This window comes from Myotis brandtii, unplaced genomic scaffold (genome assembly GCF_000412655.1).
Source record: "Myotis brandtii unplaced genomic scaffold, ASM41265v1 scaffold143, whole genome shotgun sequence".
Classification (NCBI taxonomy): Eukaryota; Metazoa; Chordata; class Mammalia; order Chiroptera; family Vespertilionidae; genus Myotis; species Myotis brandtii.
In genome coordinates this window covers 3,323,784-3,338,007 of record NW_005355115.1, presented here as the reverse complement: position 1 = coordinate 3,338,007, position 14,224 = coordinate 3,323,784, and the positions used below count along the sequence as shown (strand labels likewise).

Here is a 14,224-nt window from a genome sequence, read left to right as displayed (position 1 = left end):
CAGGGCATCAGGGCACATGCCCTGGCTGTGGGCTCGATCCCCAGTAGGGGACATGCAGGAGGCATCCTCACATTGATGTTTCTCTCTCTCTCTCTCTCTCTCTCTCTCTCTCTCTGTCAAAAAAAAAAATCAATAAGAGTATTTTTAAATTAAAAAAACATAAATACATGATTTTATATAGGGAATGGGTAAGACTAAAATTAACTTTTATGTGTAACAAAAGGAAGAAAAAATATGGATACATGTACTGTCTCTCTGCAAACAGTTACCTTCCAGAGAGCAACTTAATTAAGTACAAAGGGAAGCCTATGGGACAGAAGACCTGCAGCAAAGGCTGAAAAATAAATGGAGAACTCTATAGCTGATTCTCCAGTGTTTGCACATTGTGGGGACCGGCCTGGAGAAACAAAATTCACGGACAACCCTAAAACCCCATTTCAAGCAAGGGTTTCATTCTTCTTCACCAGCAAACCTTTAACCAGAGCTGGCAGCAAAATGATGAGTTAACTCAGTTGGCTAAGGACAGTGCCAGTGAGGTAAGTGGACAAATGAGAGCTCTGCTCCCTGGCCTGCAGGAGCCAGCCAACAAGGGCACTGGGTTAGCCTGTGGGATGGGGCGGCCAGCCCACTCCCAGCCCAGGAAGTCCACCGGGGGCCAGGCACGGCATCCCTGCAAAGGCCAGCGCGTGGGAGAGCTTCTCCAAGGCCTCTCCTCTCTTCCTCCCTGCCCTCGGGAGGTGGTACCAAGCGGTGGGGAGCAGGACGGGTGGCTTTGATCCGTCCCAATTGACCAAGAGGTGACTCTATTTGCCAAGTAAACATCTGGCCTAATATCAACTGCCAATCAAGGTTTCATAATATCCAAGGGCATCCCAATTATTCAAGAGCTCTTGTGAAATTCTCAAAATAAAATGCGTTCAAATTGCCTTTCCTTTTTAAATGGAATGCTTGACACCTGGTATGTCTTATGAGGTCGCCTGTCACAATATCGAGCAAATGACAACTGATTATCCCTTTTCCTGAGTCAGGGTGGAACCCACGGGCCGAAACACAAAGAAACTGGCTTGATGTTGAAAACTGACCATTTTCAGCTTCGGAAGCCCAAATAATTTGGAAAATTACTAATATTTACCAAAACAATTGAGCAATTGTGTAAGATGCTGAGGGGGGAATGAACTCTGATCTACAGCCATCCTCCAGGTGGGGAAGAATAAAACAAAGCCCCGAGCCTTTTTGTTAAAGGTTGAATTACCAAATTAGAGGAAGGAAAGAAATGCAGCTGCTGGACAGATTTGAATTTCAGCGAAGTATTCCAGTATCATGCAATTTTCTTCAAAAACAAGAATTCTCAAAGAACATGAGAGAACATGAGAAGCCAAGAAAGGCGATGAGAGGGTGGAGGAGGGAACCTCGGGAGGCTGTGCCCAGGCGAGGCCAGAGGACCCCACTGCCACCCCCCCCCCAGGCCTGGGACACGCTCCCCTGCTGGGGAGGGGGCATGCCTCATGCCTCGGGTGCATTCTGCCTGTAACAGTGAGACAAGGCTGAGCTCGAGAGTTCCAGGAGGGAACTGCCTGTCATCCAGGAAGTGGCCTGGCCGCTTTTCCAGGAGTGTTCACGGTGACAGGATGATCTCTGCACATTCTTGGCCGGGTCCCCATCTGCAGCCAAGGGCACGCCCTTCAAGGTGGCTGGGGCAAGGGCTGCAGTCAGAGCCAGGCCTGGTCTGCTCCAGAGGGGCGCCCCACTGCTGGGTCCCGAGCACCAGGCCTCCGTGCCACCCCCGAAGCTGTGGCTTGCCCAAAGTGGCACCTGGAGTTCGCAGCACAGGCCCGACTGCAGCCCAGGTCTCCCAACCACAGCCTCCAAGTCTGCAGCCCTTCCCACCCCATTCCCTCCGCCGTGGTGCAGCAGAGGGAGCCCGACCAGGAGCAGGGCCGGACACCTCAGCAGGCACTTCAGCGGCCACTGCAGTGAAGGCTGTGAATCCAGAGAAAGGAGGCTCGTTGACCCGTCAGGGGCAGCTTCTTAAGGGCACGGAAGGGAAAAAAACAAAAGCAAGTTTATACTCATAGGGAAACATAATCTGTGATTATAAATATTTTATGAGCAAAGAAAGCAGTACTGGCTGAGAGACTGGGGTGTGGAGGGTGGACAGCAAATTAGATCCCGGTGTGCAAAGTGATAGGGCAGCTGGAAGAGCAGTAACGCGGGCTATTCTGGGCTGTGTGCGGCGCGGGCCTGCGTCAGAGTGTGGGCTCTGGCCAGCGGCTTTGTGGAAACCGCAGCCTTCCAGCGGGCAGCAAGAACACCTTGGAGGAGCGGTGAGCTCACGGAAGACCAGGAGCGGGGGCAGCGAGGACAGTCGTTTGAGTGACTTGGGTAAACCTTAACACGTGAAGGGGGTGACAGCTGAGCAGCCAGTGGCCTGGGAACTCGTGAAAGGATGAGCACACGTTCTGCTGACTAAGCATAGAGAAAGGAGTGAGCCCAACCCCAGAACGCAAGTGACCTGCAAAGCTAGGCAGCAACTCAGGTCAAGCTGCCCGGTCGGAGCAAAGGCCCAGCCCCTGGGCAGACGGTGCCAGGATGAGAATGCCAATTCCACCTCTCCTTTGCCTCGGGACAGGGTCTCCTCCTCCTGCAGGCTTTGGGAAGCAGCCCAGAAACAGAAAGGACGAGCTTGCTGAGGCCCAGCTGCTGCTGCTGAAGGGACACTCACCATGAGCGAAGCCGGCCTGGCCTGGGCGTGATTCCTCCTCCTTGGCCAGGCGCCACTGCGGCGACCACGCCACAGAGTCTACTGGCCCTTCCAGAGGCCAGATGGAGAGGGCTGTCAGCTCCTAAAATACCCAGACGTGCCCGGAATCGAGCTCTGTCGGGGAAGCCCGGGGAGCAGTGCGCCGCTCAACCGGGAAGACATACGCTAAAAGCCCGTGTTGGCCTCCTTGCAGTCAAGGCTTAGCCCGCCAGAGGCTCCCAATGTGCGCACTGAACACGGGAGAACAGGACCATTCTCTAGGGTCACAGCCAGTGAGAATCGACTCGAGACGGGAAGGACTCCTCGGCAGCAAACCCCCCTCACGGTGTGGGACCTGCGTTGGAAGTCACAGGATCGGGCTCTGAGACCAGCCTGAGCACCTATTAGGTGTGGAGACCCTAAGAAATCATGTGGCCTCTGAAACTCAGTGTCTCCATCTAAAAAACAGGACCGGTGTCTGCTGAACCTAAGGTCTGAGGAACACCAAGAATATGCATATACACATAGATGCTTTCAAAATAGATGCCAAGTGCTATTCCAATTTAAGCGTTTATTTATATCCAGCTACCTACTTGACATCTGCTGGCTGTCTCAAAGGCACCCCCACTCAGATGCCCCCAGCTGCTCCTCCTCCCCCACACTCGGGCCTCCCTAGGACACCCCAGTTCAGGGCCCGTCAGGATCAACCGTACAGACATGGATGGAAGCCAGAAACCTAGGGCCCACTCTTGGCCCTCCCCCGCCGTATTAACGCATTTCCAGGCCCAGTCAACTCTACCACCTAACTCTACTCCCTTCCATCACCCGTCCTAGTCCAACACATGTCGTCCTCTTGCAGTCTCCAACAAAGCCTATGCCCATCCGTTCTGGCCTCCCCCAGCCTCTCCACAGAGCCAACAGAACCATGCTTCCCTCCCACCACCCTGCCCTGCTTGCTAAAGACTCCACAACAGTACCCCAGGCCCTCCGAAAAGGAAACCTCCTCCCCACGCTCCTCCTGCAGCCTCACCCTGCACCATGCTCACTGCTCCAGCCACACTGGCTTTTCCTTCCGTCCCTGGTGGTTACCACATTCCCTCCTACCACAGGGTTTTGCACATGCTCTTCCCTCTGCCTGAAATACCCCCCCTCACATAGCTAATGCCTCTCCATTTATGTTTACTAAGGTATCCTATATAATAAAGAGGTAATATGCAAATTGACCATCACTCCAACACACAAGATGGCCGCCCCATGTGGTCAAAGATGGCCGGCAGGGGAGGGCAGTTGTGAGTGACCAGGCTGGCAAGGGAGGGAAGTTAGGGGCAACTAGGCTGGTAAGGGAGGGCAGTTAGGGGCAATCGGGCTGGCAGGGGAGGGCAGTTAGGGGCGACCAGGCTGGTAAGGGAGGGGCAGTTGGGGGCAACCAGGCCTGCAGGGGAGGACAGTTAGGGGCAACTAGGCCTGCACGGGAGGGCAGTTAAGGGCAATCAGGCTGGCAGGGGAGGGCAGTTAGGGGCGACCAGGCTGGCAAGGGAGGGAAGTTAGGAGCAACCAGGCCGACAGGGGAGGGCAGTTGGGGGCAATCAGGCTGGCAGGGGAGCAGTTAGGCATCGATCAGGCTGGCAAGGGAGTGGTTAGGGGGTGATCAGGCTGGCAGGCAGAAGCGGTTAGGGGCAATCAGGCAGGCAGGCAGGCAGTCGAGCGGTTGGGAGCCAGCAGTCCTAGATTGTGAGAGGGATGTCCAACTGCCCGTTTAGGCCCAATCCCAGTCAGACATCCCTCGAGGAGTCCCAGATTGGAGAGGGTGCAGGCTGGGCTGAGGGACACACACACCCCCGTGCACAAATTTCATGCGCCAGGCCTCTAGTAAAGTACATAAAGTGCATCGAAGTACACAGCTTCCTAATTAGTTACAGATGTACACATTCATGCAACTTCCGCCCAGACCTCAAACAATCCAGCACCCATATGGCGCCCTCCTGCCCCCTTTTCAGTCTACACTCCTCCCCACTCCCCGGTAACTGCTGCTGTGACTCCTACCACAATGCCTGCTCATTCTTCAGAATGCAGCTGATGCAACCCTTTCTCAGGAAGCTGCCTCCAATCCCCCTGGAAAAGTCGAATCCCTCATTCGTAGGCCCTTGTTTACACCGAGGGATTTGCATTTACTAGGAAGTAACTGTGTGATCTGTGTCGACGTCCCCTAGGACCCTGTCAGCCCCACAAGAACAAGGACCATATCTGCTTAGACTCACCTGTTCCCCTGTGCTTGCACATGCTCAGCAATGATCACAGAAAATAGCTAATGCCTGTCGCGTGCTTATTACTGCCAGACATTCACAGGTACTAACTCATGAAACTCTCACATCGGCCCATGAGTAGGTACCATTATTCTATCCCCATTTTACTGGGAAGGAAACTGAGGGACAGAGGAGTTAAAGAACTGGCTCAAAGTCACCATAAAAGCCAGACAGTCTGGCTACAGAACAGAGTTCTTGATCATTAGGCGACTCTGCCTCTCAGAGGCCACTGGGTTATTTAATGAGTTCGTGCCCACGATATGTTGAATGAATGAATTCATAAAGGAGTTAATGAGGTTCCATCAAAGGAACCAAGAGAGGCCCCAAACCGCCCCAAGGAGACCCATAAATAAATGGAAGATAAACTGCCATTGAATCACCTGCACAGGCCCAAGATCAGTCACCCACAAAACACAGGGCTGGTCCCTCTCCCCACACGCAGGGAAGGAAGCCTCCTGCTGTGGGCCTCGGGGTGGCTTTGGCCCCTGGCAGGGGGCGCTCCACAGCAGAGGAAGGATGGCTGCCTGGGTCCCGTCAGAGCCGACAGGCAACGTCCCACTACATCCAACAAGTCACTCTGCTCCTGCTCAGGGCCACCCAGGCCTCTTCATACCCACCGTACAGCCCGGCCCTGACACGGGGAGAGGACCCTGTGGACGGGGGAAGGGTCTGCCTGGTCAGAAGTGACGGATTCCACTGGACATTTATAGACCGGCATTGGGTTGAGCCCTCATCGCCCAGAGCCTGATGCTCCTGGGGGAGCTCAGGGGCTGCTCCGGGCAGACACTGCCGAGGGTTGTAACTGCTTCCGTGCCACTGACCTCACAGCCACATTCCGGAAAGCTCAAGAAGGAGACACAGGTGAAAATGTTTATTCCTCACAGGACACTGTTCCCCAGCCACGGGGCCCCGAGCTCCCCGCCAGCAAGGGCGCGGTTTTCGGAACTGCTCCTTCAGGAGCCCCACCGCTGCGGCGGCTGGGCTCTGCTCACACAAAGTTCTGAGCAATGGCCAGCACCTTGGAAAACTCGCCTTCCCTCCGGCGCAGGCTGGTGGGGATGGGTGTCTTAATGCGGGTCCCCACCGGGTTCCCGTTGTCCTCGATGAGGACCACGTTATTGGAGTCGAACCTGGGGGTCATCCGAGGACCAGGCATGCGGTGCCCCACAATGAGCGCCTTCTTCTTCTGTCCCTTGATGGCCAGCAGTATCCGGTCGCCCACCTTGCCCACCCCATTCTTGGTGTAGACGTGGATGCAGCGAGGAGGGCGATGGTACGGGGTGTTCCCCAGGGCACTGTTGTCCACCACACGCACCCGCGTCATCTTTTGAATTGCACCGAGGGTCCCGGTGGTGCTGGTGGGAAAGAGAAAAGTCTGAGGTCGGCACCTCTCCCGGTCCAGTGCGGAGGCCGGGATGGGAGAGAGCGCACGTTAGCAACAACACGCTGAACAGAGCACCACCCAAGCTCTGACGGGGAGGCAGGTGCTGCCGAGGGCTCCTCTGTAGCCGCGACAGTTTCGGCACAGACAGGAGCTCCCGCTGCTGGGTCAAGAACTTCACTCGGATGGGTTTTAAAGAGAAGCCGCTTTTCTGTTACAACAAACTTCATGGCAGCCTTCATTGAAAGCCTTTGATTTCCAAAAGGACTCTGAGTATTAAGGGAATACCTCATGGGCCAGGCCTCACCCACCGCCTAGCCTGCCAAACCTGCTCCCCCAGACTATACCGATTCCCAAATTTCCTCATCTATATGTTGCTGGGAACCAGAGATATGAGTGAATAGGTCTGCTAAGAGAGTCTGTTGACACCACAAAGCAGAGACAGGAAATATGTCAAGGGAACAGTCTTCTGTTTTAATGCAGTTTCCCCCACTCGAAATAAATTTGTTGTTTATTATTATTATTTTACTAGTAGCCCGATGCACGAAGATTCGTGCAAGAATGGGCCTTCCTTCCTCTGGCTGCCAGCACCGCCTTCGCTCTGGCCGGAGCCACCTTTCTGCCTTCACTCCGGCCCGGAGCCACCTTTCTGCCTTCCCACGCTGCCCAGAGGCCCAGAGCGGCTGGGGCTGTGCGGAATGCCTGCGTCCCACCCCACCCCCCAGCCGCTCAGCACCTGCTATGCAAATTAACCCATCTTTGTTGGGTTAATTTGCATACTCACTCCTGACTGGCTGTTGGGCGTTGCGAAGGTGCGGTCAATTTGCATCTTTCTCTTTTATTGGTGTAGATTTTTAGAAATTTGTTTTTAAACAGGTACCTATTGAAGGCAGACAAGCTACCATTAAGTAACCTGATGACAGTGGGTTTCCGTTTCCCTGATGCTGGCCCCTTACGTGCCGGTGTTCCCCAGGTAGCCCCAGGTCCTCTCCCCTCCCCCACATGCCTATTCTGGGCAATTCTATCCATGCCCATTGCTTCCAACTAGTAAATTCCACCTCCAGCCCCACTTTTCTCCTGTGTTCCGGTCCTGTGTTTCTGCTCTAAACTCGCTACACATCCTACAGCTACTGCACAGGAGGCCCCACATGGACCTTGTCGCCTCCCCTGGCGCTCCTCCTCCTGCGGCTGCATTTCCCATCGAGGTAATGGCTTCTCCAGAAACTCCAGCACCCAAGCCATGCACCTCTCTCTCCATCACCCTCCGCTGCGGCCACGTCCCACTGTTACTGCCTCCTCAGCAGCTCTGTCCTCTCCCTGCACCCCATCAACACTTCCTAGGTTCAGCAGCTCACTCTCTCACACCAAGATGAAGACATTGTGTCCTAACTGGCTCCCAGTGCACCTCACTATGCCAACCAGCAGCTCTTTTTAGAATATAAACTGAGGCCACCCCCCTGCTTAGGAGTGTTCAATGGCTTCCCACTCTCTACTTGTCAACAACCTGGCCCCGTTGTACCTGCCTTCTAAGGTACCACCTCCTACCACCTACACGCCCGCCCTGTGCCCCAGTGGCTGGGAAGCTCTGGAGCTCGCCAAGCACACGCCCCTCGCAGCCCTCCCCGAGGCCTGCCCAGGGCCTGCTCCCTCTTCCCTTCTGGGAAGGCCGCCTTCACTCTCCTTTCCTCCTCCTCCTCCTCCTCCTCCTCCTCCTCCATTAGCAGCTCTGGTCTCGGGCCTTCCACAGTACCACACAAACCTCTATTATTATACTGGTCACATTTCCTTCCAGTTATTTGTTTCCAAGTCTGCTCCCATGGCCAACTGTGAGAACTCTTCCCGGGCAGGAAGCGATTCTCATTCATCTCTCTATTACCAACCCCAGACACGATGCTCAGTAGGCGCTTGTGAAATGAGTGCACGGACGGGGCCAAAAGGCATGTTTGCCAACAGGAATGCAGCTGTGCTCTCCCCCTGGGTTAGCATCTAAAAGGAGGGCAGGCTGTCACACTTCTGTCATGCTTGAGATTTTGGTAGTCAGTAACTTTTTAAAAATGATTCCAGTTTTAAAATAGAAGGTTTCAATGCACTGGGGGGGAAACGGTAGGGTTAAGAGATGTCAGATTCACTGAAGTCTGGCAAGGACTGAACAGTTCCATCTTCCACCACGTGCCTTTCCCTATCCCGCCTCTCACAGCACCGTCACCTCCATACTATGCCCCTCCGTACCTGACCTCACCAGGCCCCAGCCCAGTCTGATTCCTTCAGCTTCCTGACCCACGGCCCACCTCCCTGAGTTTCCGCTCCCGTTCTAGTCACCATAATACCCAGCCCTGATGGGAGGGAGGCTTATCAAAGATGCGGCTTGAAGAACTTCCTGGGGAAAGTTACCTGAAACAGCGCTGGCTGAGGGCTCTGCTGATGTGGGTGACAGGGCCCCTTAGCCCAGGAAAGAAAGCCATGGGGTCCCAAGAGGGCAGATCCTGCAGAAAAAAGAAAGGGGGGAAAATGTTATTTTTAAGTCAGTGGCCTTACGCAGAGCCAGTTTTCTTTGTTGTTGTTTTTTAATAAAAGACTGTTGGGGACTTGAGTGGGAGATGGCACTTCCAGCACAAGATCATTAGTCACTAAATATAAATCTTAGTGGTTAAAAGATACGCAGGTGATTAGCTGGAACTCCAGCTGCAATTCTGCTGATTCATATTCTAACTGGGGTCAGAGAGCCGGAATGACCCAGAGCAGTTCTCGCCATAAGGACTGCAACAGCACAGACAGTGCCTTCATCACCACATCACTCCCACGGGCCGGAGGGAAGCATCGATCCCTGCTACACACCCAGCCGGCGACCCCGTTCCAGGTCCCCACAGAGGAAACCTGCACAATATTGACACTCATGGCCGCCTGAAACCAGAACTTCTACTCCCGGAGAGGAAGCAGATGATCTGAGCCGCTGCCCAGGTTGTCTGTCACATCACCTTTCCCCCAAATGTCACGTAAACGCCAGAACATTTGGACACCTCAAGGCTCGCAAAGTGGAGCCAGACGATGCCTTTGACAAGTCACTGACCAAAGTCTCCATTTGGGTCAGTTTCCCAAACAACATTATAACACAGAAAAACGACCGGCCCCACCCTGCAGCTCACGTGGGGTACGGGAGAGCAAACCCCGACCCGACACTCACGGCTCCAGCTTGCACAGCCGCAGCCCAGTGGCTCCCTAGAACCTGGCACCCCCATTTCCTGCAACACCTGGGCATCCGTGAGGGGCGTGTTTAAGAAAAGCCTGCAGCCAGCTAGTATTTCCAACTACAAAACACGCCCGTTCTTCCCTCCAAATGTCTGGCTGCAGAGGGCCTCGTTCGAGAGCCCTGCGGAGAGAGGCTCCCCCACTGAAGTGTTTACATCAGCCCTGCCCAAGTTCAAAGCACCTCAAGTAAGACTTCATTTCACAAGGCTGTGGGGGCGGGGAACCCACATTTACCTCCACAGGAATATCTAACACTTTAAAAACGCTTTTTAACTGCAAGTCAGCCTCAGATCACAGGCCTACTCTCCAGTGTTTTCCCTATGACAACCCAGTAAGCACTGGCCAAAATGGAAGGATGGCCAGAAGACTAAATGCAGAGGGAGTCGGCTAACGTGTAGAACTACTAACATCTAACACACAGCACTGAGGACCACTGGATGAGGCAGGCTTTACCTGGAGAGCGAGGTAACCCTGCAGAAGGAACCGGAGCTCCCGTGTCCCCATCTGCAACACATCCTCACAGGTGGTCACGGCGTGAGCCGTTCAGAGCACAGGGCGCGGTATCTGGCACTCGGTACCTATTAGCTGTCCTCATCGTCATCGTCATCACCATCTAGTCACATCTCATTCCACGGATTAGGAAACTGAGACACAGAGAGATGAAGTGACTTACACAACTAGCCCAGGGCAGAACCAGAACCAGAAGTGGACCCAGCTTCCATCCAAGGTTCCTTTTACCACACCCTACAGCCTCGCTCTACCGTACACAACTCACGTCACACAAGGAAGCTCAGGGTCAGAAGCAGCTGTAAGGGTAATCTGGTCTTTTTCTGTTCCCTTTATGAACATTTATTGAGTATTTATTGAGTATTAAGTCCCAGGCACTAGACTAAATGCTTTACAGTATCATCCCATTTAAGCCGCACACGACTCTATGAAATGGGCACTGTCACTGGCCCCAGTTTGTACATGAGGAAACGAGGCCCAGAGACGTGAGGTAATGTGGCCCAGGCCACACAGCTAGGAGTGACAGAGTTGTAACTTAAACCCAAATCGTCAGCCTCCTGAGCCCATGCTCTTAGTCAACAGCGTTAACATGGTAACTTTAATTTAAAAATTAATTTTTTTTCCAACTGTTAAATCATCCTTGTTCCATGCACATTTTACTCATACCCAACTCAACGTTTGCTGAATCAACTGAAATATAGATGAACATCGGGTTAAAATTATTCATTCTAACCCAATTTAAGTTTTTGAGACAATCTGTGGTGTGGGTGGCAAGAGCTCCATATTGGAGCAATAACTGACTATTGGCTTTGAAGACACCTGCTCTGAAAAGCAGTCCTGGTCCAGGCTGCAGTTACCGCCCATCTCGGCCACGCTCCTGAGAGAGGCGGCTCCTCAGCTCCTCCACGGAGCCCTCAAGATTAGCCCAGCACCACCCACAACCCACACGTCCTCTCCTGAGGAGACACCTGCCTCTTCACACCACTCTGCTTCCTCAATAACACTTATGTTAGTCCAAGAACTGCAGAAGTGCCTGGGGCTTCCCAGAACTTTCCTGACTTGAGTGTAACAAACCCCACCATTCAAGGTGCCTAAACTCTTCAGGGCAGTGTGTGCACAAACACACCCAGGCCTCGCAGTGCCTTGCTCACAAGCCCCCCAGCCTGTGCCCATCTCTGCCCGGCTAAGTCTGACCCAACTCCAAGTGCAATTCCTCCATGAAGCCTCATGCAAAACTGCAGCATCAGATGTACCCCTCCTGAGCACTGAGGACATCTGGGCAGCCCGTGCCAAGATCTCTCATTGTTCCAACTTTCAGGATCCAAACTCAAACAGTGAATAAATTTAGGTACTTTTTAAAAATATGTTTTTATTGCTTTCAGAGAGAGGAAGGGAGAGGGAGGGGGAGGGAAGGAGGGAGGGAGGGAGGGAGGGAGGAAGAGAACATCAATGATGAGAGAGAATCATCAATCAGCTGCCTCCTGCACACCCCCCATGGGGATCGAACCCACAACCCCGGCATGTGCCCCGACCGGGAATTGAACCGTGACCTCCTGGTTCATGGGTTGATGCTCAACCACTGAGCCACATCGGCCGGGCAAACTTAGGTACTTTTTAAAAAATAAAGCTGATATCCCTTGTGGGGTTTTTTGTTGTTGTTCTTTTCTTAAGGCTGATAACCCTTAACATTCTAGTTCTTGCTACTATCTCAAACTCAGAAACCACAGAAATCTTGATAACGTGGCATCTGAACTCACTGCAGGAATTCAGGAACCGAACAGACTCAGATCATGAGGAATAATTGTACTGTCCTCAGACACAAGAGTACACATTCCCGTCTCCAAGCAGCTCTTACAGTTTCACAAGGAAGGGCCTGATTCAAGGACTTTGCACTACTCCTGGTGACCTAATGATGATCTTCAGGCCCAAAGGGCCTAAGACATCAAATGGACAACAGTAAGCCTTCCTACGAACTTGAAAGCACAAAAGAACCAAATGTACTCACTTAGTGTGTGTGTGTGTGTGTGTGTGTGTGTGTGTGTGTGTGTGTATCCTTTATTCCTTTAAAAAAAAAGTCTGTGGCCTCCCCTACTCCCACCCTAGCAAAAGACCTCAGCTGGTCCTCCTGGAGAAGTGCAATAAACACTGGTTGAATGAAATAAATGAAGTAGCCAAAGAGAAGACATCCCTACTCACGGCTCCAGACACACTGTAGAGCAGCGGCCAGCAACCGGTGGTCCACAGACCACTGGTGGTCGGTGAGGTCCGAAAGGTTGGCGACCGCTGCTGTAGAGCTCTTATCTGTCTATCGGGAACCAGGACATCACATGCAAACATGCTTTAGGAGGACCACAGTGCCGTGGTGGCAGGATCAGCCCATGCTATGTTTACAGGCCCCTGGAATCATCTCCCAGGCCTGGTGCCCACACTGCCCACTGTAGAAAAACACCTCATCCCACCACTAAATGACTGGTTTGAATCAAGGAAGGATAATGGAGGCAGCAATTTACTTCAAAGTAACTTTGATTGGCCTTGATGTTATTTCCTAACATAAATCCATCCTGTAGACACAGGCCCTGATTCACTTCAAATGTAGTCTATATATAATGCTTTATTTCCACACGGAGTCTTATGTGTGCACGGAAAATAACCCCAATGATACTTCCTCCTCTACAACACTCTCACTCAGGGAGGCCAGGTGTTCAGACGACTCCAGTGCCAGAGGTGGCTTTTCATGCCACTTTCTGGTCAGCACTGAGTACTGCCCTTCAGGTCTGGACTATGAATCACAACCTCTCCAAAAGGGGGAAGGGGAGAGGAGGAGGAAGGGAGGGGGGAAGGAAGAAAGGGAGGGAGGGAGGGAGGGAGGGAGGAAGGAAAGGAGAAAGGGAGAGGACAGAGAGAGGGAGGGAGGGGAGGGGAGGGAGAGAAGAAAGAAAAGAAGCCCTAGCTGGTTTGGCTCAATGGATAGTGCAATGGCCTGCGGACTGAAAGGTCCCAGGTTCGATTCGGGTCAGGGGCACATGTCCGGGCTGCAGGCTCGATCCCCAGTAAGGGGCGTGCAGGAGGCAGCTGATCAATGATTCTCATCACTGATGTTTCTAACTCTCTCTCTTCCTTCCTTCAATAAATCAATAAAAATATATTTTAAAAAAAGAAAAGGAAGGAAGGAAGGAAGGAAGGAAGGAAGGAAGGAAGGAAGGAAATGATAAATTACTTACAACCCAAGAACCATGCCCATTTTCCACCTGATTTAACGTTAAGATCTGCCTTCTTAACGTTAAGTGGTGGAAGCCAGGGAGGACTGTACACTTCAGGTACACATCGGTGAGTTTTTCACTTGGCATCACCTTATAGGTCCCATGGGAAGGGTGCTCGGTGAGGGCAGGGCCGTGCCTGCCTGCCTGCCTGCCTGCCCTGTACGGTGCTGCACACTCAGGACCCAGAACAGCGCCTGGCACACAAATGCAGCTCAGTGAGTATCTGCCAAATGAATAAAATTAATCTGCAATTGCAATTCATCCCCTAGCTCCAGAAGGCTCCGTGTAGGGGGACTGGTGGTCTTGCTTGTGCCTGTCTCCCAGTGACTTAGGGGGGCCTCCTACCCACCGAGAGCTCATTTTCAAATAATTTTAATACACAGAGACTGGCTGAAAAAACAATGGGTGCTTTGTGGGAAACTGGAAAGCACCATTACTTGAGGGTCAGGGAAATGTACTTAGTATCACAGCCCTATGTATAACTATACACTGTTTCCACATGAACGATTTCCATCTTTAGGTGAGGCATGTTACATACATGTCAAAGGCCTTTCCACAGGAATGGGCTCTACAGAAAAGAGACTAAACGAATAAAAGTTCCACAATCATAAAGGAGTGCTTACAGGAGATTCTGTTACTAAGTAACAGGATGGAAAAGAAACACTAAGAAATCAAATGCAGCCCTAGCCGGTTTGGCTCTGTGGATAGAGCGTCAGCCTGAGGACTGAAGGGTCCCAGGTTCGATTCCAGTCAAGGGCACATGCCCGGGTTGTGGGTTCGATCCCCA

The 14,224-nt window shown here is 52.7% G+C and overlaps 1 protein-coding gene across 1 annotated transcript in view; it reads right to left on the bottom strand.

Annotated features, from left to right (window-relative positions):
* Positions 1 to 5,892: 5,892 nt before the first annotated feature.
* Positions 5,893 to 14,224, bottom strand: part of MRPL14 (mitochondrial ribosomal protein L14) — an 8,742-nt gene continuing 410 nt past the window's right edge. The window contains exons 2-3 of the mRNA XM_014535374.1: positions 8,816 to 8,907; positions 5,893 to 6,398 (exon numbers count right to left, since the gene is read on the bottom strand). Of these exons, the coding sequence (XP_014390860.1) occupies positions 6,032 to 6,398; positions 8,816 to 8,886 (438 nt within the window). The 5' untranslated portion in view covers positions 8,887 to 8,907 and the 3' untranslated portion in view covers positions 5,893 to 6,031. The remainder of the gene's footprint in view (positions 6,399 to 8,815; positions 8,908 to 14,224) is intronic.